A 21635-nucleotide genomic window follows, 5' to 3' on the forward strand; every position below is an offset into this window, starting at 1 on the left:
ACGTGTGGGTGTGAAAGACACATACATAGAGACATTTTTGACATGAGTAGTGAATTCACAGAAACCTCAGATCTATAAATAACTTGGGTCATGAAGCCTGATCAGAATAAACTCAGGCTCGAACCTGCCTCCTCCCGCGCCGTGCACGCTGTACAGCTGCCGACCCCGCGTTACCTCCTGCTCCCCGGACCTGCGGCACAACATTCGCTTCCCTCTCCCCTGTCCCCCGCTGTAGGTATAACCTGGGGCGTGCAGCCGCACAAACAGGCGGTGTTTGCAGATCCTGGATATGAGGGATCATCTGAGCGGAGGGCACCAGCAATTGAATCCATCGGGAAAGGCGAGATCCGAGCGAGATGGGCACAGAGGAGGTCTGTCTCCTTGCACCTGGAGCTTCCCTTAAGTACAGGGAGGGGATGGAGGAGGAAAATGTCTCCAAAAAAGGGGATTAGGACTCAGAAAACATGAGCAGAGAGGCGGTCTTGGCTTTGCACTGCATTGATGTTTTGTCTGTATTGTGCCCAGCAGCAGGAGGGAGAAGCTGGGATGCGAGGCTGGGTTTGCTTGGTTGGGGCTTTCATGGCTCTTTGAAGTTCAAAAGGGACAGTGAACTTGAGCACCGGGGCTTTGCAGAGCGCTGTCGTCCGTGCGGCCCTCGCTGGAGAGGAGGGGGAGCTGTGGGGGGAGTTCGGGTGCTCGCACCAAAGTGCCAGCACCTTACCCACCGCTCACTGTTGCCTCTTGAAATTCCGTCTTCAAGCAGCATGCAGGGACAGCATGAGGTGAGATGCTGATGAGATGCCACCGGGCTGCTTGTCGCTGGTCCCACCGGTTCGTTCCCTTCCCGGCCGGATCTGCTGCCCATCGCTCTGATGGCTGCAGCCGCCCTGCTCTAGGCCCCTCTTGGCACTTTATAAAGGAAAGATCTGTGTCTGTGGAAACTTAAGGAACAGTAGGTAGTGCTCGAGAAAAACCCTCTCGGTTGCAATGCAGCTCCAACGCCTGTGCGCTAGCAGGGCTCACTGCAAAGAGCTCTTTACCAAACTGATTTTTCTCCCCAGGTGATCCTATAGACTTTCGTAAGGGCAACCCCAATGGGGATTAGTGAGTGTATTTAATATTTAGTCAGACAGTGTAATTCTGGAAAGGATAGATTTTCTCCTCCCTCAGAGACCAGATCATTTGGTCTCGAGGAGCTGTTTTGCTACAAGCCGCTCAGCCTGACAGCATTGTGACTTTCTGGAGTGAACCCATCTATCGAGGCTTTGATACCCTACTTTGGGGAAAAGTGCATAAAGAAAATGTGACAGGAGAGAAAGAGACTGGGATATGAGGGAGCCTCCAGGTAATGAAGTTAATTGGATATGCTGATTTGAATTGAATGTGCATGTAAGGGTTGTCATTAACTTCCTCATGGACATATCCATGATTTAAAGGAAAGGTACGTAATGGGATTACTATTTCACTTTAATTTCAAGAGGGAGACTTCCCACGTGGAGAGCACTGAGCTAAATCACACTCCTGGTGTTGCTGCCTGCAGAAGGCGTGTGCAGGGAAAGCCAGTTCTTGAGGGCTGGGTTTCTGCTCCCGCAGACGGAGGCACGGGGAGGGATGCTATCCAGCGGTTCAGGCAGGGCCCCGTGCATCTGCAGCAGCAGATTCAGATCCCAGGTCTGCTAGGCACTGGCTGTACGATGCTCAGCAAACCACGCAGCTCCGCTGCAGTTTAAGGACCTGCAAATGGCTCCGACCTAGCTCCCCAAGCACCAAGAGTTAGCTGATGTTAGCAATGCTCTGAGGGAGGCTAAGGGGTACTTTACTCCCAGAAGAATTTCATACAGCTCTGAAGGGCTCTTGGAAACTTCTTGTGTAGAGATTTGCAGTTTCTGTTCTGGATTCTCCCCTCCTAAAGACTGCCGTGCTTCTTTCTCTCTGGCTGTTGGAGGCAGCATGGGGTAACCCTGTAAAATGATACGGTGAGAACGGGTGTTCGTGAGGGGGCCAGTGCAAGTGGCAGGTCATCACGTGCATCTCGTCTCCTTTTAAGGCTGGTGTGAATGCGGAACGGCCCAGTTTAATTAGGTTGGATTAGCAAAAGTAAATCCTTTCTGCAAAGACTATTTGGCGGAGGCACACACAGAAAATCTGGACTGATATTTATTTATCTTGTCCTGTTTTTAGGGAGCTTTTGCATTGCTGAGTCTCTTACTTGCGGAAACTTCCTTTAGTACCAGGTCTAGGTAGGAGAAACCCCACAATACCACAGACAGAAAGAGGTAGGGAGAGGCTATTTAAACTATACTGCACTCCAGCCTGATTCAGAAACCTGCTGTCAGTAGCAGTCTTTCTGCTAAATTTCCAGCACTGAAGCAAGAAATCCATCCGGAAGCTTTAATGGGAAATGCCTGAGAGCTGAGATGTGCAGACATAAATGGCAAAAAAGTGGCAATTCTGCAAAGAGGCACCTTGGCAGCGAAGGCTGCTCCTTGTTGTCTTTGGTTTGTGTTTCAGGCGGTAGATGCAGTAACGCTCCAGTGCGCAATCCCAGAGCTGATACAGTTCTACTCGAAACGTCCATTTTACACAAATGCGATGTTATTTGATAGTGTTCACCCTGAAGGGCTAGAAATCCTAGCATGAAAGGAGCAGTCTTAAGGCTCCAGGGTTGACTGGGCTTTTCACTTTGCCACCGTTACATACAAAGATAAGCAAATTCAGCCAGTAGCTTGCACCTCCTGACCAAGAGCATCATTTCAGGAGCCCACCCCATGCCCCCATGGGCCGTTTTCACGTGGATGGGTGCTTTGGGACCCATCTCCCATCAGGCGCCTGCGTACGTGGGGGGAAGCTGCAGTTCTTGAGGAGTTAACGGCTGGCCTTGCATCTAGGATCTGGGATGGGGAATCAGTCCCTTCATGCATGGACTTATTCAGCTGTTTTTCTGGCACCAGGCATTTCATCATGAGTCAGCCTCATTGAAACACTCATAATGAAAACAGACAGGTAATTTAATCATGGAAAGTTCCTACAAAGAGATTCAATGTCTTCTAATGGGAGCCTGCTGGGGGGAACTGGAAGGGAATCCAGATGTATCCTAGCTCTGGTACAGGCTGGGCAAAATACCTAACAGAAACGTTAGTACGCTAGGTATGTTGGAGCTGCGCGTCATATTAGATCCTTGAATGGCTCGTACGCTTATCGCCATGGGTGCTACACTGCAACGTATACATGACACAATGCGGTATTTTGCTAATCTCTTAAGATAATGCAGAGCTTATGCCTGCCGTCCGTGCTGTGGGGGTATTAGACACATAAATCTGCGCAGTGCCTTTGAAGGGCTGCGGTTCCCTGAACTGAGCAGCGTTCTGCTCCGTCACGTGGGGTGTTTTGCTGGCCCGCCATCCTCCGAGCCAAGGATGGTATTTGGATTTGCAGGTTATGTCATTAGGCACTTTTCAAGCCGTGTTTCTAAACATATATCAAGACTCATTGAGGAAAGCGCTGTATCTGTCCTAAACGACTTCTCTGATTCACGTCCGAGTGTGCAAGCCTGCGGTCTGTCTCTCAGGCGGCTGAACACGGCTCTGATCCTGTACACCTCTGGTTTCCATTGCACCGATGTGCTTCTCCTCGTACCCGCCTGCTCCCTGTATCGCTGCGCTCCCACCCATTCCGACCTGCACCGCTTCCCTCCGTGTCTTTCTCCTAAACCCTTCCCATGCCCCAGCATCGTGTTGTGAGAGAATAAAACGTCGTACAGTTAGGGGGGGTGTAAAGAAACACGACCACCAGCCCGGCCCCGTCCCGCTTCTCCCCTCTCCTGCATCCCTGTGCCTGGAGCCTGGGCTCGGGGATGAAGCCGGGCTTGCAGGGTCGGTACCCACGCTGCTCTTCTAGTGATGGGTCGGTGGTTGGTTGGCACTGGAAGGGCGCCTGTAAGTTAGGCAGAGGAATTACTTCTCTCTCCAGACATCAACAAGAAGCTTCCTGCTGTGGAGATGATCCCTTTCTTCTTCCGCGTTTGCAGGAACCATCATTCTTCTCTGACACCGCCATTTGTTGTCATGGAAACCAAACGCTCAGGAGGAGATGCAGTGGAGCATCCCAGCGGCAGCGGGTGCATCCCGGGCACGGGGCTGTGGGATGGCCGGGTGGGTGCAACACACACCGCGGCGTGCGGGACCGGAGAGCGGCGGGCTCTGCTCTCCCCTTGTCCCATGGTCTCTGAGCAGCACGGAGCCGTCTCACCTTGGCAGGCTCCGTGAGAGACCCCAGGCTGCTCCTCCTGCCTATGGGGGAGGCGGGAGGGTGCAGGCAGCACCCAGCACCCTGTGCAGGGCCCCAGCCGTGTCCCCAGACACCCGTGCCAGGCGCAGCTCCAAGCACTTCTCCAGGCTGGAGGAGCCATCACGCACGTGGTGCTGTCTCCGGCCCAGAGCCGCAATTCCCAGTTGGAATTGGCCTGCACAAGGCTTGTCCAGTGGTATCTCTCTTTATTAGCCCTGTCTGACCTCATTACTAGAAAGAAGCTCAATTTAACGAGCTGCCGGTGCCCGAGGGAACTCTGAAAAACAGTTGTTTTTCACAAAGGCTGCTGATCCTTCACGTCCGGAATTTCCATTCCGGTTTGGCCATTAATCAGGTGTTTGCATGGAAGCGGCTGTGTGTCCCTGACAGCCCAGTGCCCCTGCTATTTATTCCTCGGGTGATTTTGCAGCCTCGTCCCTACGTCCGTGGCGCAGGCTGGTGCGGGACGTGGCAGTGGTGCGTGCACGGGCGGTGGCTCCGGAGGCAGCGCGGGTCGCTCGGGTTTGCAACGCCCAGCAAGGCACTGGTCTCGTACTGGTCTCAGCCTGCCTCTAGTTCTCAGTATTTCATGACGGCAATGAAGTATCCCGATTTGCACAGGTGAAACTAAGGCAGGATTTGACCTTCTGCCTTTTTCTAATTTTTCTTTTCTGAAAGTTCAGGGCTTTTGAGGCAGGCTCGGGCTGCCTGCTTAATCCTGCCAGAGGCTCCCTGCATCCGGCCACGGGTGTTAAACCAGACCGCTCAGACTCACACCTGGTGTTCTTTAATATCACTAGAAACTCAGAAGGTAAGGAGAAAAGAGAGAAACCCAGAAAATAAATGCGTTTGTGTACCCAACATGTCTTTACATGGCAGGAGGCATCAGGGCTTTTTCCAAGAAGAGGATTTATCTGGAGGAGGGTGCCAGGGGAGCATCTCTCCTCTATGAGTGTGAAGATATCCTTGTATTTCCAGCTGGGGTGGCACATTTCTCAGATAAATCTTAAGATGCTTAACAACCTGCTCTCTTACCTCCTGGGGATGTGAACCAGAAAAAAATAGACGTCCCTCTCTGCTGCTCCATCCTGCCTCTTCTGAAGGCTTAGACTTGTCCAAAGCCGGTTCTTCATGCCTCTTCCTCCGTACCACAGCCAGGCAGGGAGTAATCGAGCAGCAAAATGGGATGCGGCAAGACAGCTCGGCACGCGGCTGCAGCAGATGGCATCTTTGTGATAAGAGGTTTTTCCAGGGACGGGCAGTCCCCCGTGCGTCCCCCTCCTCGCAGGGCAGCGTGCACGTGCTGCTCAGCGCCCCGCGTGCAGAGCGCGGCCCCGTCCCCGTCTAGCGGCATCGCTGTCGCTGTGAGCCACGGGGCCGGCCGCGGCTCCGCCGAGCCCTTGGCTCGCCTGGCTGCTCTCGTTTCCCCGCCTGACGGTTGCCAGCGTTTTCAGCTATGTAGACACCATGTTGCAATCAAATGGCTATTCAGATATGCAAATCCTGGTAGGAAAGACAATGTAAATTGTTTGTTTATCCTCCTCCCTTCCCCTTGCACAGCCCCCAAGGCCATAAATTATTAACTTTTGGAAGAGATGGCATATCCTCCACAGCAGCCGCTCCTGGCAGGGATGGGATTTGTCACAGCTTGGGCAGGTTTTCCTGCAGGAGCGGTGAGTTGTCTTTTCGTGGGGTGGATGGATACCGTCAAACTGAACAAGCCATATGGCCGCCGTATTAGTTCTCTGCTCGCTCAGCAGTGCGGGCTGGACTGGGTTCGCCTTGCTGAACCCTGCAAATTTGAAAGTAATGGGATGGCAGCAGCATCTCCAAATTTTTAGGCAGAGATGGTATTGTAGGAGGCTTCTGTGGCAGCAAGAGGTGATGGAAATTGTCTGAGTCTTCTTCTTTATGCATCTGGAGAAAAAAAAAAATCTCTGCTGTAACTTGGCTTTGTTGTGCTGCCTGTGGAGCCTTGTGGTCGTCTTTCAGGCTTATTTTGGAGAGAATCTGAAAAGTTTACAATCTTTGTTACTCTTGGATGCCTGTGGTCAGTCATAGCACACTGACAGTCTGCGTGCTCCCCTTGCAACCGCAAAACTTTCTCGTTATTTCTCACGGATTGGGGAAATCACATGAATTTCAGTGGGGAAGGAGCCTTTGCTTTAACTCCTGTGCGTGTGTGTTGCTTGCCAGCTCTTTGCTCTGTCTCCAGCTTGCGAGCTGAGATTTTGAATCAGATTCCTTTTCCTACCTCATCCTCCTCCCCTCACCCCCCACCCCCAAAATAAAATCAGAATTTGGCTGCTCTGAAATCACCTGTAATCTGTTTGTGCTTCTTCCAGATCCGAGCAGATGGTCCTCCCCATGGTGGAATTCAGTACGAAATGGTGACAGTATTCAAGGACGGGAGCCCAGTTCTTCGAGACATGGCCTTCTCCATCGATCAGAAGTATCTGTACGTCATGTCGGAGCGACAGGTAAGGCGCCTGCTTCTGTACCTCTGTGGTTGCGGCTTCCTTCCGTAAGGAGTGCGTTGTTGGAGCAGAGGGAGCTGAGGTGGTGTGCGGAGATTGGTGCGGGCAGATGGAGCACCAGCAGAAGCTCAGTTTTATCTGCCTCTGACCGGAGATACACATCAGTGCACAGGGGAGAGAGTTGTGCCCACTTGCTCTTGTCTGCAGGCGTTGGGAAACTGAGCTGCTGCGGAGGAAACGTGGTTCGGGGCCCTGAACCATCCCTGCCTAGATAACGAGATCCGGAGCCACGAGCGTTACTGATGCGCTCCCTGCAGTGGGGTCGGCAGGCTTTGTGGTTTTGTGGAGCTCTGTCTGAGCAGCCTTTATGATGGCTTTATTTATTTATTATTTACCGGTGTATTTTAAGTGGGTGGGAGCGAGCGATGCTAGGGCGCAGGGGTGAGACGGAGCATGCTGTGGGTAGGTGGGCACGCCGGAGCAGCCCTGCCTGCAGGCACGCTGCGCTGGGTGGGGTGCACCATGGTCTTACAGGGAGAATTCATTAGGGTCTGTATAGCTTACGGGATAGGGGTGGTGCGAATACATCCGCACGTTCGCAGCGCTCTGACTGGGGCAGGCGGGTTAACAGACATCAGTCCTGAGCAGCTAAAGTCTGCAGACTAGGGGCGATTCCTCATTCCTGGGAGGCGACTTCTTTGGAGTCTGATTCCTCGTACAAACTCTTCCCTGGAGACTAGCAAACCCGTGAGGCAGGTCTCGGAAGCGAGAGCCTCGTCTCGCTCAGCGTCCGTGTGAGCCATCACACAGCATCCCAGAGGGAGAGCCCAGGACCGCGTCGCTGCCTCCCAGCCTGTGCCGGTGTCTCTGGGACTCGCCACTGCTTACAGCCCACGCGGCCCTTCCGCTGAGCCTGCTTCCGAGCGGGATGAACTCCAGCTCTGCAAAGAGGGACCAGACTGTAGAAAGCAAAACCGAAATTATTATGATGGCAATTTATGGCCAGTGGTCCTGGGAGTCTGTTGCTTAGGAGAGCCAGCACAATGTAAATAATCTCGGACCTTCTGCTCTTCTCCGAGACAAGAAAACACACAAAGTCCCCACCAGTAAGCCAGACTTCTGGGTTCACTGACTCTGCTGAGCATTTTATTGGCGATTACTCACGACTCTGTAATTCAGATTAATAGAGCTGGTGCCTTGTGGGTGGTGGAGACAGGAGAAGGGTTGCATCTGAAGATGTCTGGATGCTATTAAATCGTTCTGTGTTGAGTTAACTCTCTGGTCACTAACAGCTTTCCACGTCTGCTGGTAAACAAATATCTGTCCTCCCTCCCACCTGCTCCGAGTGAGATGCTACGGGGAGGCATCAGTGTGAAGTGCTCGAAGAGCTACTGATGGAGGTGGAGAGCGAGCAGCTATCCTAGCAGCTCGCCTTGCACTGGGGAGCTTACAGCTCCTCCCAAAGCCAGCAAAACTGTTTTGCTAACCTGTAGCAAAACAAAAAAAAATGGCAAATACTTAGCTTGGTTATAAAGTTATTTACAGCCAGGGAATAAATACTTTAGAAGAGTGCAAAGTCGTCTTCCTGCTTAAAGACTTAACTGAATGAATCCCCGTGGTTAAAGAAGGCATTATGTGCGTGTTACAGCAACTCAGCGATAGAAACTGCCATGAACTGCCACAAATTTAGGATCCCATTCCAGCTTGGACTTGGATTAGATGGTAGTAATGAGGATCTATGCAAACTTTGACATAGAATTATTTTATTAAAACGTTAATGTTGTGGTCATTGTCCCCGGGAGCCACGTGCTCCTCGCGCTCATGCCAGAGAGGAAACGATCCAGCGTGTATCAAACAGTTGAAGAACTGTTTTCCTTAGGAGGAAAATCCAGTGGGAATGCCTCCAACTCATCTTTTATGAGGCGAGAGCGTCTTAATATTCATCAAAGTGCTAATTTGCTTAATTGTGAAACAAAAAGATGTGAAGAGAATTAGCAAATAATAGAATATTCCTGGAATGTTAATTCAATTTCCAGCCATGGCTCCGGCAAAGCACTTGTCTTGGGGGAGACTCCAGGAGCGGGGGGACGCGGTCCCTCGTTCCTTGCTGGACTCGCGGCAGGATTTGCCTTTTGCCCTTGCTAGAGATGTGTGCTTTGCGTCCAGAAGTCCCGGCACGCCGTTACATATGGATTTTGTCAGCTCCTGTGACCCCACTGCCCTAATCTTGGCAATGTGATAGTTCAGCAAAGTGGAGGGGAGAATATGTTTTTTCCTGAGTGCTATATAAAGGAGCCTGATGATTGAAAAGGGGACAGTGCCAAGAGAAGGAGAAAGGTCCACCAGCTTCAGAAGGCTGAGGCTGTAAATGGTGGGAATTGCCCTCAGAATTACAGAGAATATACAGTAAAAATGTCTTCTGAAGCCTTGAAATCTGGAACAAAATGAAATTCTGCCACAGTTAAATGACACAGAGAGCAGCTGTTCTTAACGTCGATCTGCTGCATGTTAACGTACTGGGGGAGGATTGTCCAGAGCCTGTGATTTTAAATATCTGCTGAGAAAGAAATAGGATACATGCCTGTGTCAAAACACATCTTTCAAAAAATGGTTGGGTTTTGTTGGGGGTTTTTTTGTGGAATTCAGCTAAGAAACCTGTGCTCCCCAGTACTGACTGGTGGCCGGTCTTGAGCTCTCGTGGCTGCGGTGTTAGGTACAGACCAGCGATGAAATGCGATGCTCTGCGTTGGACTGATGGTGCTGAATAAACTGAGATGTGCGGGTGCTTCCCAGCAACGAGTAGATGCAACGTTTCGGTATGAGGCTCGTCTTCCTTCTGTGCTAGCAGCAGCTAGGATCAGCTTTATGCTGAAATGCATTAGGGAAAGTAGTTGCTTCATCCTAAAATCTGGAGTTGTGGTTGTAGGCACAGTCCTTCCCCCACTCCCTCTGGCTCCTGTCCCAGCCCTGTCTGTGCCTCGCTCCAATTTATCTGCAGTCCTTTTGAGCTCTCCATGAGCCTTTCATGTTCCTTTGCCAACTTCTCCCAAAGCAGAATATTTGACATTTGATTTCACTCCCACAAAGCGCAGAAGCAACAGTTGCACAGCCCAGTCCGGGGGAGAGAAGGATAAAGAAACTTTGCTTCCAGCCACTTATTCCGAGTTCTTTAACCACATGATTTGAGAGTGCTTATTAGGAGCTTTTACAGGCTCTCTTCCCACTGCACCTGGTTTCAAATAGCTCTTATGGCAAAAGAGAAATGGTTCTGACCCTGACTATTTAAAGCAGAAATTCATTTCTCAGCATTGCTCCAGCAAGCAAACACCATTTCTGCCCACAAGCTGAGCAAGGCTTGGGCAGCGCTCGGTGCTGCTGAGATGGAGACGTGTTGCATTAGCAGAGCTACGTGGGGTGCCAGGACGGGCATAGCGGCGGGGCCGGGGAACGGGGCTGCCAGGCTTTGGCAGGGGTACGTCGTGCCCTCCGACCGCAACAGCAGTAGGTGCTGCGGGTGGGTCGGCATTGGGGGGCACCGGCACAGCGGTGGCAAGAGGACTTGCACCGTGGCTCTTCTCAGCAGGTGCCCAGCGTGAGCTGCCTCTTGTTTTTCATGGGCAGACAAATTCAATTAACAGTTTCTATCAGGAAAAAAAAAAACCCCAAAATACTGAAGTGCAATCGGTAGCGTTGCTGTCGTGACGGGCTCGTCGGCTGCTTTGCTGACCTCTGCTGAGACCGGTGAGGCAGGTGCACCCAGGGCTGGGAGCCCCCAGCGATCCAGCAGCAGGCAAGGGGTTAATGGCAGCGCGGGGCAAAAAACAGCGACAAATGTCGTGGGGCCACCAAGAGCCCCCGGATTAAAAATCTTGCCGTTTTAACGGTGAGTCTGTCGTGGAGCCCACACCAACCACCCCTGCATGTGCAGAAAAGCTGCTCTGATTTCTTGCTTTCAGAGGGAAAGACTGCGGCTCACAGGAAAAGTGCTGGTTATCTTGAGAAAAAGTGGCTTTATAATTCAGTCCTGAAGCGTTAATTGTCTGTGCATCAGGGAGACGGCAGGTTTTTTAAATGTATGAAAGCTCAGCGCATTTCAATTAAATAAGCCCTGTAGGACAGGGCAACTTTATGCCTCCAAGGCTGCAACCACTTTTTACTCGCTGGATCTGCTCTCTGTGCAAGTTCAAGCTGTTGCAGCGCTGATTTCACATGCAGCAGGTTTGACTTTGCTCCCACGTACACCTTCAGCAATCGAGAGCTAACCCTGTGAGAAATGGTGGGCATACTTCAGCACGGAGATTGCATAAGCATCAGCAGAATTGGGGCCAAAGATTTTTGCAGCTCTTGGTAGAAGAACAAATTCTGTTATTTTTAATCTGGGAGTGAGCGGAGGCTCAATCAAACACATGGCAGGCACCAGGGCAGCGATTGCCGTCTCCAGAAGATTTCACCACCTAATCAAGGGCTATAAACACGAAATTTAAAGCAGCCTGATCAAAAGACTGCAGGGCTTGTTGGAAGGAATATCCCTGCGCTAGTGAAGAGAAGCAGGGCCCGGCAGGTCTCTTCCCGAACGCGGAGCTGCGAGCCCTGACTGCGGAGGGCGCAGGAGGCAGAGATGGGTGCGGGATGCTGGCGTGCGCAGAGGAGCCAGACCGTGGGGCAGGCAATCCCCCTCCTCTCATCGCCTCTTCCCCACATGCAGACACACCGTACTGAGACACGTTTTTTCCTTCTTTATTTTCCAGCACTTTTTCCCAGCTAATGATCTATCACTTGTCTGTGCTAATCACGTAGAATACTGTGATGAAGTGCTGAGGTCACGCGATGCGGGTCTGCTCCCTGATGGGTGAAGCAGCACCTTCCTAATGAGATACCTGGCCAGGACCTTGCAAATGCAACATTCATCTTCCGCGAGCATCCCCCCAAATCCCTGTGCATTTCGTTGCCTCAGAAGCACTGCTGCTCTCAGCTCATCCATAGTTACTTCGGTGGTTAATTCTGCCACGGGGGGATGATTTCATTCCGGTTTTATACGGCATGTAACAGAGCAGCGTCCTGCTCCGTGACTGGGAAACTCACCGTTCCCGTGGTAGAAATAATCACACGTAATCACCCAGTGAAACGCAGATAACATCAATTAGCACGGCAGAGCTCGGAGGGCCACGGGCCTCGGTAGCCTGAGATGCGCTGAGGAAGCCTTTGCTCCTGCGGCGGGTACCGAGCGCTGCGCGGCCGCGCTGCCTGCGTGCGTGGTGCTGAGCCCCCCGTGCCCGCTGCAGGGCGGCCTTGCCTGAGGGGAGGCAAGGAGGGTTTAGAAGGTGCGAGCTGACTTTTTGTTGTTTTTAAGCGAGCACTCGCTTGAGCACCTGAGCGATTTCTCGTGGCCAGTGTGACATTTTTATACCCGGCTGATGTAGTTCAGGGACCCTTATGCAGAGCGTTCTGAGCGGAGCTGCACTCCCACCCGACGCTTGGTGGGAGGCAGCGGGGTGTTAACGCCGGCCCCTAAAGATTCCCCTCACGCCGTGGCGAGGAGGGCATGGCAGCGGGGAGGGCAGGGCCACAGGCCCGAGGGGGCCAGCGCTCGCGGCCGGGGTGCGCTGGGGACGCTGGCGCTTGTTTGAACGGAAGAGGTGGAAGGGGCTGCTGTGTGCCCGCAGCCGCTTTAGCCCGGTCTTGTCTCTTAAGCAGCGAGGAGTGGTGCTCTGGACATCATTATCATGCGTGTACCAGCACGGGGGCATCGAGCGGTGCGACCAGCATCGGCCCGGCGGCGAGCGTCTCGCGGGCGCGTGCTCCCGGCCCCTTGCTGCGCGGAGGGAGCAGGCAGCGCTGCCGGAGCTTGCTCGACCTGTTGCTTTTCCACCGAGTGAAGTTCCCCCTCCCTTTTCCATATACATCATCGTGGCTTTAGGTAGAGAAACTGTCTTTTTGGCTGCTCTGTTAGCTGCGAAGTATTTGCTTTGCAAATGCCTCCCGTGTCAGGAGCTGCAGGTCTGCAGGAGTCTCTGAGGATAAATTGTTGTGCGGCTCCCTGTCCTGTAACCCCGAGATGTTTAAGTCCTGTGAAAACTGCTTTGCTTTGGACTGAACTTTCTGGATGCTGATTGAGAGGGAGGCAGGCGGGGGCTGCCTGGATGATTTAGAAGAGGTTGGAATTGGAGGGAGGGTTGAGGAAAACAAGGAAGTCCATCAATTCTGGGGTAGCGAGGCTGTAAATACTGTCGGTGTCCTGAAAAGAACTGAGAAAACACAATAAAAAATGTAAGAGATGTGGATAAAAGGGTCTGGAGTCATCAAGAGGGAAAAAATGAACTGATTAAATTTTTAACTACATTATCTGCTAGTTGAACAGCCAGTTAGCTGGACATAATCTTAGCAAAGTTTGAACCGCTGGCACAGGGAAAACGGCTCAGCTGAATCCCACTGGAGGTGTCCAAAATCCTGCCTCCCGTGAGCTCCTGCGCCCGCTCATCCTGCACCAGCGCCTGTGCAGGTGCCTGCGGGCGCAGCGGGACTCGCCGGCCCCGTGCACAGCTTGTGTGGCGGGGGCTGGCTACGACCCTCGGTGTCACCAGCCTGGCCGGGACCTCCTGCTGCTCCAGCACGTTGGGGTGCCTAAACGCACTCGCCCGACTTGTGTTCCTCCACGACCGCTGCCAGAAAGGCATAAAGTAGCCGTACGCTGGGGCAAAGAGGGAGTAGGGGGATGAAAGAGGGAGCGCAGCATGGGGAGAGAACCCCCCCGGCGCGGCGTGGTCCTTGCTGCGGCGGAGCTGCCGTCCTCGGGCAAGGGCTGTGCTCCACGGGGGGGTTTGCACCAGCTCTGTGCCGTCCTCTCCCACCACCACCACCTGCTCATGCTGCGCTCTCCTAGAATTCATGAGCTGTTGGTGCAGGTTTTTGCCACTTTCCTCCCTGTAGTCAATTAGGAATAATTAAGAAATTCAGCTAAAAACTTGTCTGAGATCATTAACAATATCCACCTGACAAGAAGGATGTGTTAATTAACATCAGTTGGCCAAAAAGCCCCTCAGCCCGGCCGGGTGGGACAGCGCGCTGCCTCGCCCCCTGCCCTGCCGGCAGGCCGTTTGTCACGCGCGGAGCTCTGCCGCGGTGCGGCCGGCGCGTCTGTGTCCAGGCTGGTTCCAGTGCGTTCCTACAGCCCCGCAGCCTGCTCCGGTTTACGTACGGACACAAGGCGTTCAAGCGTTCCAGGGCATGGAGTTAAGCGCAGAAGTCTTTGAGGTAACGTACGCTTGAAAAGCAAACTTTCCTGGACAAAGTGGTAAAAAAATGCCCCAATGTAAAAATTCAACATCAGGGTCAGTGGGTTTGTTTTTTCTAAAAGGGATATATTTTAGACATTGCTCATACGGTTGTTTCCTTCAAGTGCTTGCTGGGTTTGCTTTCAGGGTTTGTTTGTTTTGCTTTGTTTTTTCTTTGTATTAGTCTATTTTTTCCCCTGCCAGTCACAGCCACAGGGTTCCCATGTGTTTGCTTCGGCGTTTGCTTCCCTTTCCAATTCCTCCTTTTCCACAGACCTATTGTTTAATTTTCAGGCAAGCAACCACAGTCCTGAAGTATTTCCAGAATTTCCCTTACGTGCACGTACATGCACGCAGCCCACCCTCCCGCTTCTCACCACCAGTGCGTTGGGTGTTTGTAAGGGGACGGTTGACAGCTCCTCGGTAGCTGCAGGAAGGTCAAGCGTCCCTCCGGGTTACCCGCCCCTCACTCCATCCTGCAAGCAAGCTGGGGTTTCTGATGCATCTCTGGACGATGCTGACGTTCATGGCTGAGTTGGAGCAATGCAGGGAGCGCGGCAGAGCTGCGGGTTTGCGGCGGGCTTTGCGTGTTCGGACAGACAGGGAGGTGATGATCTCCTGTCCTTAGTAGGAGCAATGAGAGAGGGAGAGCACTGTGTTCCCAAAAGAGGAAATTACTTGAAGGAGAAATCTGAAATGTCACACTCAGTGCTCAGCTATGAAATGTAAAAGCAAACCTCAGATTCCTCTTTCTCTCTACTAAAGCTTTTTTAACTTTTTCTCTTCCCCCCACTTCCTACGCTGCTGTAGTAGTTTGTCTTCTCGGCAAATGAGTTTGGCGGCTACTCAGCCGGTGAGGAGGGGAATTGTTCGCACCGGGCGCTAACAAAAAAGAAACATAACTCACAATATGGTGAGGGGAGCTCTGAAATTGCACAAATTATTCTATTTTATACTTTAATTAGTTTGAATTAGCAATGGGAATAGATGCATAAAATGATCCAGTGAAGGGTGAAATGGAAAAAGGGATACAGTATAAAGTATCGCTTTATTATTATGAAGTTTGCAGGGAGTAAGCACAGGCGATGTGCAGGCACTTGCCCTGCTGAATCTTTTCCCTACGAGCTCAGACCTGCGGGCTCTGCGAGGAAGGGCGGCAAGTTGTGCCATGCAGCGCTCGCTGCCCTCGGACGCAGGCTTTGCGTGCGCACCCCGGGGCCTGGAAGGCTCGGGGTGGGAGCAGCTGAGAGCCCCCTCCAGCAGCCTTCTCTCCGGGCTTGGCTCCCGGCTCTTCCTTGGAGCTCAGGATCGGCATCAGACTGAATTCTGTGGCCCAAAGGGGCAGAAGGGTTTAGGAGAGTTCAGACCCACCCTAAGTCTGAACCTCTGAGCATCCTTTGCCATTTTCTATTTTTCCCGTCAAGGTTCTGAAAAACTCTGCAAAATCAGACCGACCGGGTTTTGGCTTTCAGTGTATTTTTTTGTTTGTTTGCTTCATTTCAGATCGGTTGAAGGCAGTGCAGCTACAAACACAGATTCCTGCAATGACTTTGAAATGAGCAGGGCTAAAAATGGAGTCTAAGTCCCAGCCCAAGCCTCTGAACGCACTCAGCCTGCAGGACCCTTGGGCCGGTCCCACTGGCATGGCTTTAATGCAAACAAGTATTCAGCTTTAGAACCGAATTCCCACCAAACTCTTTGAAAAGTTCGGGAACATTCAGAAAAAAAGTTCCTCCAGATTCTAGATTTGTTGAAAATGATGGATGTGCCCCAGGGGAACTGGCTGTAATGGTGTTTCAAGCTGTGACTAAATATAAAAGTTAAGGCTGGTTGAAAGCAGAAAAACCGCTGTTTGTGGGTTTTGTTCTCGCTTTCCCTCTTCCTTCCCTGGCAAAAATTTTCCCCTGTTAAAACTTTGCTGTGGTGAAAATGTTGAGATTTTTCTAGAGCGTACCAGCCCGTGGGTATGGAGGAAGGTGCGGAGGTTTCACTGGGCAGCCTGGGGCCTTTTCTGGAGAGCAGGCAAGTTCAGCATCCCAGATGGAAATCCTGAGCACCAAACCCTGTGCAGCTCCTGGCCGGAGCTGTCTTAGCAAGAAACCCCTCCAGCCCCGTCCCTGCGCTGTCCTCGGGAGCCGCTTGATAACTCCGGCATTTCTGGCCCACCCTAGTGAGGAAAAGGAGCTCCATTAATAATCTTCTATTTATTTAGCAGCGCGCAGGAATGCGCCCAGCAGACTAAACACTCTGGCCTCCGTGCCGCGGGGCTGGGGGCTGCGTGCCAGCCCCAGCCGTGCCCAGGGCTGTGCTCGGGACTTTCCCCTGCCAAGCTTGCCGGGGCCCAAACCGAGAGGAGCGCGGTGTTCGTCAGAGCTGCGCAAGGGGAGAGGGCAGTGAGGTCCCGAACGTTTCTGTGTGGGTGTTAAAAAAAAAAAAAACCAAACCACCAAAAACCCCATTTTTATTGTAATCAAGCTTAGAAAGTGCTCCTTGCACGGGGAGATTGATGTTTTCCCTCTTTCTTTTTCCTCTGCGCTTACCTGTCTGTTCGGTTATCACAGCTGCCTAATTTTCACTGGCTGCTTTGCAGAAAACGCCACCAGCCTGTGAACATTTTGCTATCCACTAACAGATTTATCCTCCCCAAAGCCCTATGAGATGGAGCAGCAATATCGCTTTTTAGATGAGGAATTGAAGCATAGAGATGCTACGTGACCTCTCCTAAGTCACACAGGAAATCTATGGCAGAGGAAGAGATTGAACTGAAACCTCCCAAATCCTTAGTCCCATAACAAAGGACCATTCTTCATTTCATCACTGTTCAGTTCGATGCTCCGTAGTCACAGCAAGGTGAATATAGGAAGAGAAGGCACTGGCTGTGGTTTGCAGTGCCAAAATAGTTTACAAAGTCTTCAATGTGAGCATCACCTTCCCAGCTGCAGTTAGTTATTTGGATTCTTAGAAATGCGCCTTTAAAAAAAATAAATCTCCATAAAGAGGTGATTCCGGTGCACAAAGTGACTCTGAAAGCGTTTAAGCATCATCAGTAAATCCCCAAGCGCCTGTCACGACGGGGGATGCTCCTCGAAGGCGATGCCGCCGCGGTGCCGCGCAGCTGGCCGGGCCCTCGGGAGCTGGGGAGCGCGCTGCCGTCCCGGCGCAGCAGCTGGAGGTGGCCGTAGCCGCCGGCGGCTTTCCAGGCCTGACTGAGCAATACCTCGATCCGTTGTGGCAGCCCTCAAGTTCCAGATGAGATCTTGCGTGCGGCGTTGCTGCCAAGCTACACCTGTGAATATGAATAGACTCGGGGTTTTTTCTTCTCAGACTGGGAACTTTTTCCTCCAAACCTCCTTGAAGTCTGGCAGGGCCAAAGCGCTGGTTTTGGTGGCGGAAGCCAAGCGGGACGTGGCTGTGTGTGCCTTGATGTGCCTGTGTAGGGATAGAGTATGTATGGAGTATGTATGTATCGAGCATCTCCGTAGCTCTGTCCTTCTGAGGTACGTGCAGAGCAGTGTCCCGGATTTCAGCTGCTCCTTGTCTGCGCAGACGAAGCAGGGAAGCAGGGCAGAGTATTTTGTGCCTAACGCCAGCCTGAGCAGGGCTCAGCCAGCGGCTTTCTGCCGTGTTTGCAAAGGGCCGAACAGCGAGCGAGCCAGGGCCGCTCTGTGTAACCCAGCCTTCTACCGTGACTGCTCGCCTTTCTCTCAGACAAAAAATGGAGGTGTTGGAGTTGTTTTTTTAAATCTGAGAGGTGGCAGGAAAAGATTATGCTCCAGTTATCCTTCCAGTCTGCTGATTGCAGCCCTGAGGGCTGCTCGGTTGCAGAAGAGTTGGCACGGGCGTTTTGGAGCGTGCTGGAAGCGGGCTCGTGAATACTGCTTTACCCGGCCTTCGGATGGAGCAAAATAGTTTTGCGTGTGTATTACTGAAGTCAGGGCAGCCATGGATGTCGCAGTAGAGGAGGAGGAAGATTTTAAGGCAGTAAAGGAAGTCCAGCACGCTTACGCAACACCAGTTTTGGTTGGTTATAGGGGTATTTTAAGTGATGAGCGCTATTCTGAAGTTGTGCCACCAAAAACAATGACACATCGCCTCCTCCCCTCCCTGGCTCCACTTCAGAGTGTGTCTCTCCAGTTTCTCTTGCAACACATATTTATCTGCTCTGTGCCCTTATGGCTGTTTAATTAGTATTCATGTTTCCTTTCAAATAGAAATTGAGTTGAGTGCTCAGAGAGCTGGAGCGACTTGCATTGCGAGCGCGTCACGTGGGTGGGATGGCGCCTGCTGCTCTCCTGCATGCGGTGTTGAAGGACCTGGAGGAGACCAAATTAGGTTGTCAAGATATCAGAGATGCTTTCAAATAATTGAATTAAAAGGCCCGTTTGGAATCCCATACCAGCAGTGGAGAAATAAGATTTGAGTAGTGCAGGGGCCCAGAAGGAAGACCCAAGCACTGAGGGTCCTTTAGCGGCCGAGATGGCCGCAGGTGTTGGTGGGCTCCGTGCTGCCTCAGCCGGGGGTCACGCTGACCCGGAGCGCTGTCGGAGGCAGGGACGTGCCTTTTGCTCCATTAGCGACACGCTCAACGATCCCGGTCAGTGCTGTGGATTCCAGAGCACTGCTGCGATAGGGATCAAAACCAAAATGGCCAAAGGCAACTGATGTTTAAGGTAGAATTTGGCACAGGCTTGCTGCCTGCCCTGCTGCCAGCTTCTCTGGCCGGTTGTCCGGGCAAAGGCTGTGTAACAGAGTCAGCCCGTGGTAGACCCAGCTGCACTGGACATGCACTGCACACGCGAGCATCTCCCGTCTAATCTGCCGCAGTAAGGATGGTATTTAGCGCTACAGTTCATGACTGATATTTTGATTGTCTCCTAACAAGCCACAGTTGTCGCAGGCTTTTTCCCATCCCTTTCAGAAGTGACTCACAGGCAGGCAACTGTCAGTGTCTTGGGTGCTATTAATATCTCCATAAGAACATGATGATAAGGGTTTTTTTTTCTTTTTTATTTGGGGAGGAATCAGAGAAGAGGATGGGTGTTAAAAAATAACTCCTCCTTGTGTGGCTGGGCCTTTGTGTGAACGAGCCGACAGTCCTGCCTACAAAAAGAATTTGCTTAAAATCCTTCCATCGCAAAAGAGCTGACCACACTAGAATAGCGTTATCGGAGAAACAGTGCCAGAAACAGCATTCCTGTGACTGCGGAGAGGAGTGTGCAAAATCCAGTTGTTAGTCAAAGACAGGCTGGATTTTTCCATTTTAGGTCTTTGCTTTCGGTGTGCGTGGCCCGCTGGTGGCCTGGTGTCCTCTCGTCCACGCAGGATGCTGCAGGAACCTGGGGGAGAAGCATCCCTGTAAGGCAGCAGCGTGGTACCCGGCGGTCGGGGTTAGGCTTTGTATGGGTGTGGGTTTGCTGCAGCAGAGGATGTGCCATTCCAGAAAAACTGCATCTCCATCCAACAAAGGACCTTGATCCATCAAAGTGCGTAAGGGATGGCTGGCTTAGGGCTCTCCGTGTCCTTACAGGGCTGCAGTGGGGCTCGGCGTCACAGGTCAACCTCTCACCATCCCGCATGCAGAGCGAGCCCCCCGAAATAGCCCCCGGTCCCCTTCCGTGATGTCCACAGGAACGGGGCCTGCCGCACTGTACGGGAGCAATGCTGCTCGCCCCAGCTGGGCTCCCAGCCGGTGGAAGGAGAGGTGAGAATGTCATTTAGATCCCAGCTGGCAATTTCCTATCCTTTCCTAATGGACTGAATGTGGTCCCCATAACTATAAATTTTCCTGGCTTGGGTCAGTTGAAATTGGAGACTTAATGCTATAGAAGGGCAGGTTTTTATTTTATTTTTGTGCTCTGTGTAATCACGTTGATGGCAGCAGTGTAACAGTCTTGAATTATGGGTGACCAGAGAAAAAGAAGGCATCTCCTTAGCTCCCTGTTGTTATTGTCTCTGGGTGCAGAGCAAACTGTGTAGGCTCCAGGCTAGATTGTGTAAATCTCGTTAGAAAGCCATTCCCAGCTAATGAAACCCTGGGAGAGAGGGATTTGGCTTCCCAGCCTTCAGCCTTATAGCAAAGGCTGGAATAAATCCATCTTCAGGTCTGTGTAGGCTGTTCTGCCCTCTCCCCCATTGCGAGTGTGTATTTATTGGTGGAGTCGAGATACCGTCGTCGTCGCTTGAGATCAGCCGCAGGTCAGCAATTTGTTGCATCTACACCTGAATGATTTCAAGTGACGATTACCTTATCTTTAAAAAAAAAAATCCCAAACCCCACCAAAACACAAAACCCCAACAACTGGTGTGCAAAGAAATCTCACCTGGTCTTTAATCCTTCTATGGAAACAGTGATCAGACATGTAAATAATTATTCCTCCCCCACCGCGAGCCTGCTCTGCAGCTTGCTCGGCAATATGTATTAATTCAAGGGGCCAGAGCTGTTAAGGAAAGCTGTTGAAATGAAGTATCTGAGATAAATGCATCTCATCTTCCCCTGTTTGTGTAGGCTGAGAATGCGCCTGCCAGAGCCGTAGATCCCACTTGGGGTCATGTTTGTTTGGCTGCGACTCTGTTGCTCTAAGCATGGGTTCACCGGCTCCTACTGTGTGAAATAGGACTGCCTTCGTCCTCCTTTGCTTCATGGCCATTATGGTGTTTGCTGAAGTTTTGAGCTCATCTGCTGTATTACTGGTCTTTATTAATATAAAGACGTGGCAGACGCCTCGTGACGCAGACTCTGGCTTCCCGCTCCAGGCGGTGTGCCCGGACGCCTTCCTCCTCTGCGGGTTACGGGGCCGATTTGGAGACCCTGGCATCCACTGCCCTGCAGAGATCCCTAATCCGTCCTGTTCCACCCATCCTTGTACCGCGCCTTCTCTTCCCAGTGCAGCATCTCGCTGCAGACGCTGAAGCAGAAACGTTTATTGCTCTGTTCTCTGTTTTCTCTTGGTTCATCTACGCTTTTCTCACCCACCTTGCCTAATGCACACAGACACGGGGGAGCTTTTTCCCCCTCCATGTGTACCTGGTCTAGACCTTGCTCGGGGTTTGCTGTACATCCTCCAAGTCTGTCGGCTTTTGCTGCTGACAGCAAGGCTCCGGCCAAGCCTGCGGGGCTGGGGGACGGTGCCAGCAGCGGGGACACCCCCGCACGGAGCAGGGCACCTCGGGCACTCGGGCGGCACGAGGGGAACGGCTGTAGGAGCCCCTTGCTGTGCTGGGGCTGCCACCCACCTTGGTGGAGCGTTGCGGGCCATCAGTGTTTGGTAAATATGCGCTTGCTGCAATGAAACAAACTTTCTGTGGTTGAAAACAACCGGGGAAATTTGTTTGTGTAACGAAAAGTGCTGGTGGGAGCAAAATCAGCTGTGCCTGCCTGTCATGGAAGCGGGAAAACACACAGCCCTCGGTAGGGACTGTGTGCAACAGTTGGGATGAAAATCCAGTGGTGCGGAAGCGTCCAGGCCCTTCTGGGACAGCGCGGGCTGCCGGAAATATTTGCATTGTTTTGCATTCGCTTTATCTCCTGCCTGTCCCGAAGAATAGAGGGTATCCTGTGCATATAATGAAGTCACTGAAGGTTTGAATACTTTTTTTTTTT

General features: G+C 52.1%; 1 protein-coding gene across 1 annotated transcript in view; it reads left to right on the forward strand.

Annotated features, from left to right (window-relative positions):
- PLXNA2 (plexin A2) overlaps positions 1 to 21635 on the forward strand; it is a 154283-nt gene that overhangs the window by 44868 nt on the left and 87780 nt on the right. The window contains exon 3 of the mRNA XM_075722534.1: positions 6633 to 6767. Within this exon, the coding sequence (XP_075578649.1) occupies positions 6633 to 6767 (135 nt within the window). The remainder of the gene's footprint in view (positions 1 to 6632; positions 6768 to 21635) is intronic.

The sequence above is a fragment of the Pelecanus crispus genome, chromosome 17 (genome assembly GCF_030463565.1).
Source record: "Pelecanus crispus isolate bPelCri1 chromosome 17, bPelCri1.pri, whole genome shotgun sequence".
NCBI classification, from domain to species: domain Eukaryota; kingdom Metazoa; phylum Chordata; class Aves; order Pelecaniformes; family Pelecanidae; genus Pelecanus; species Pelecanus crispus.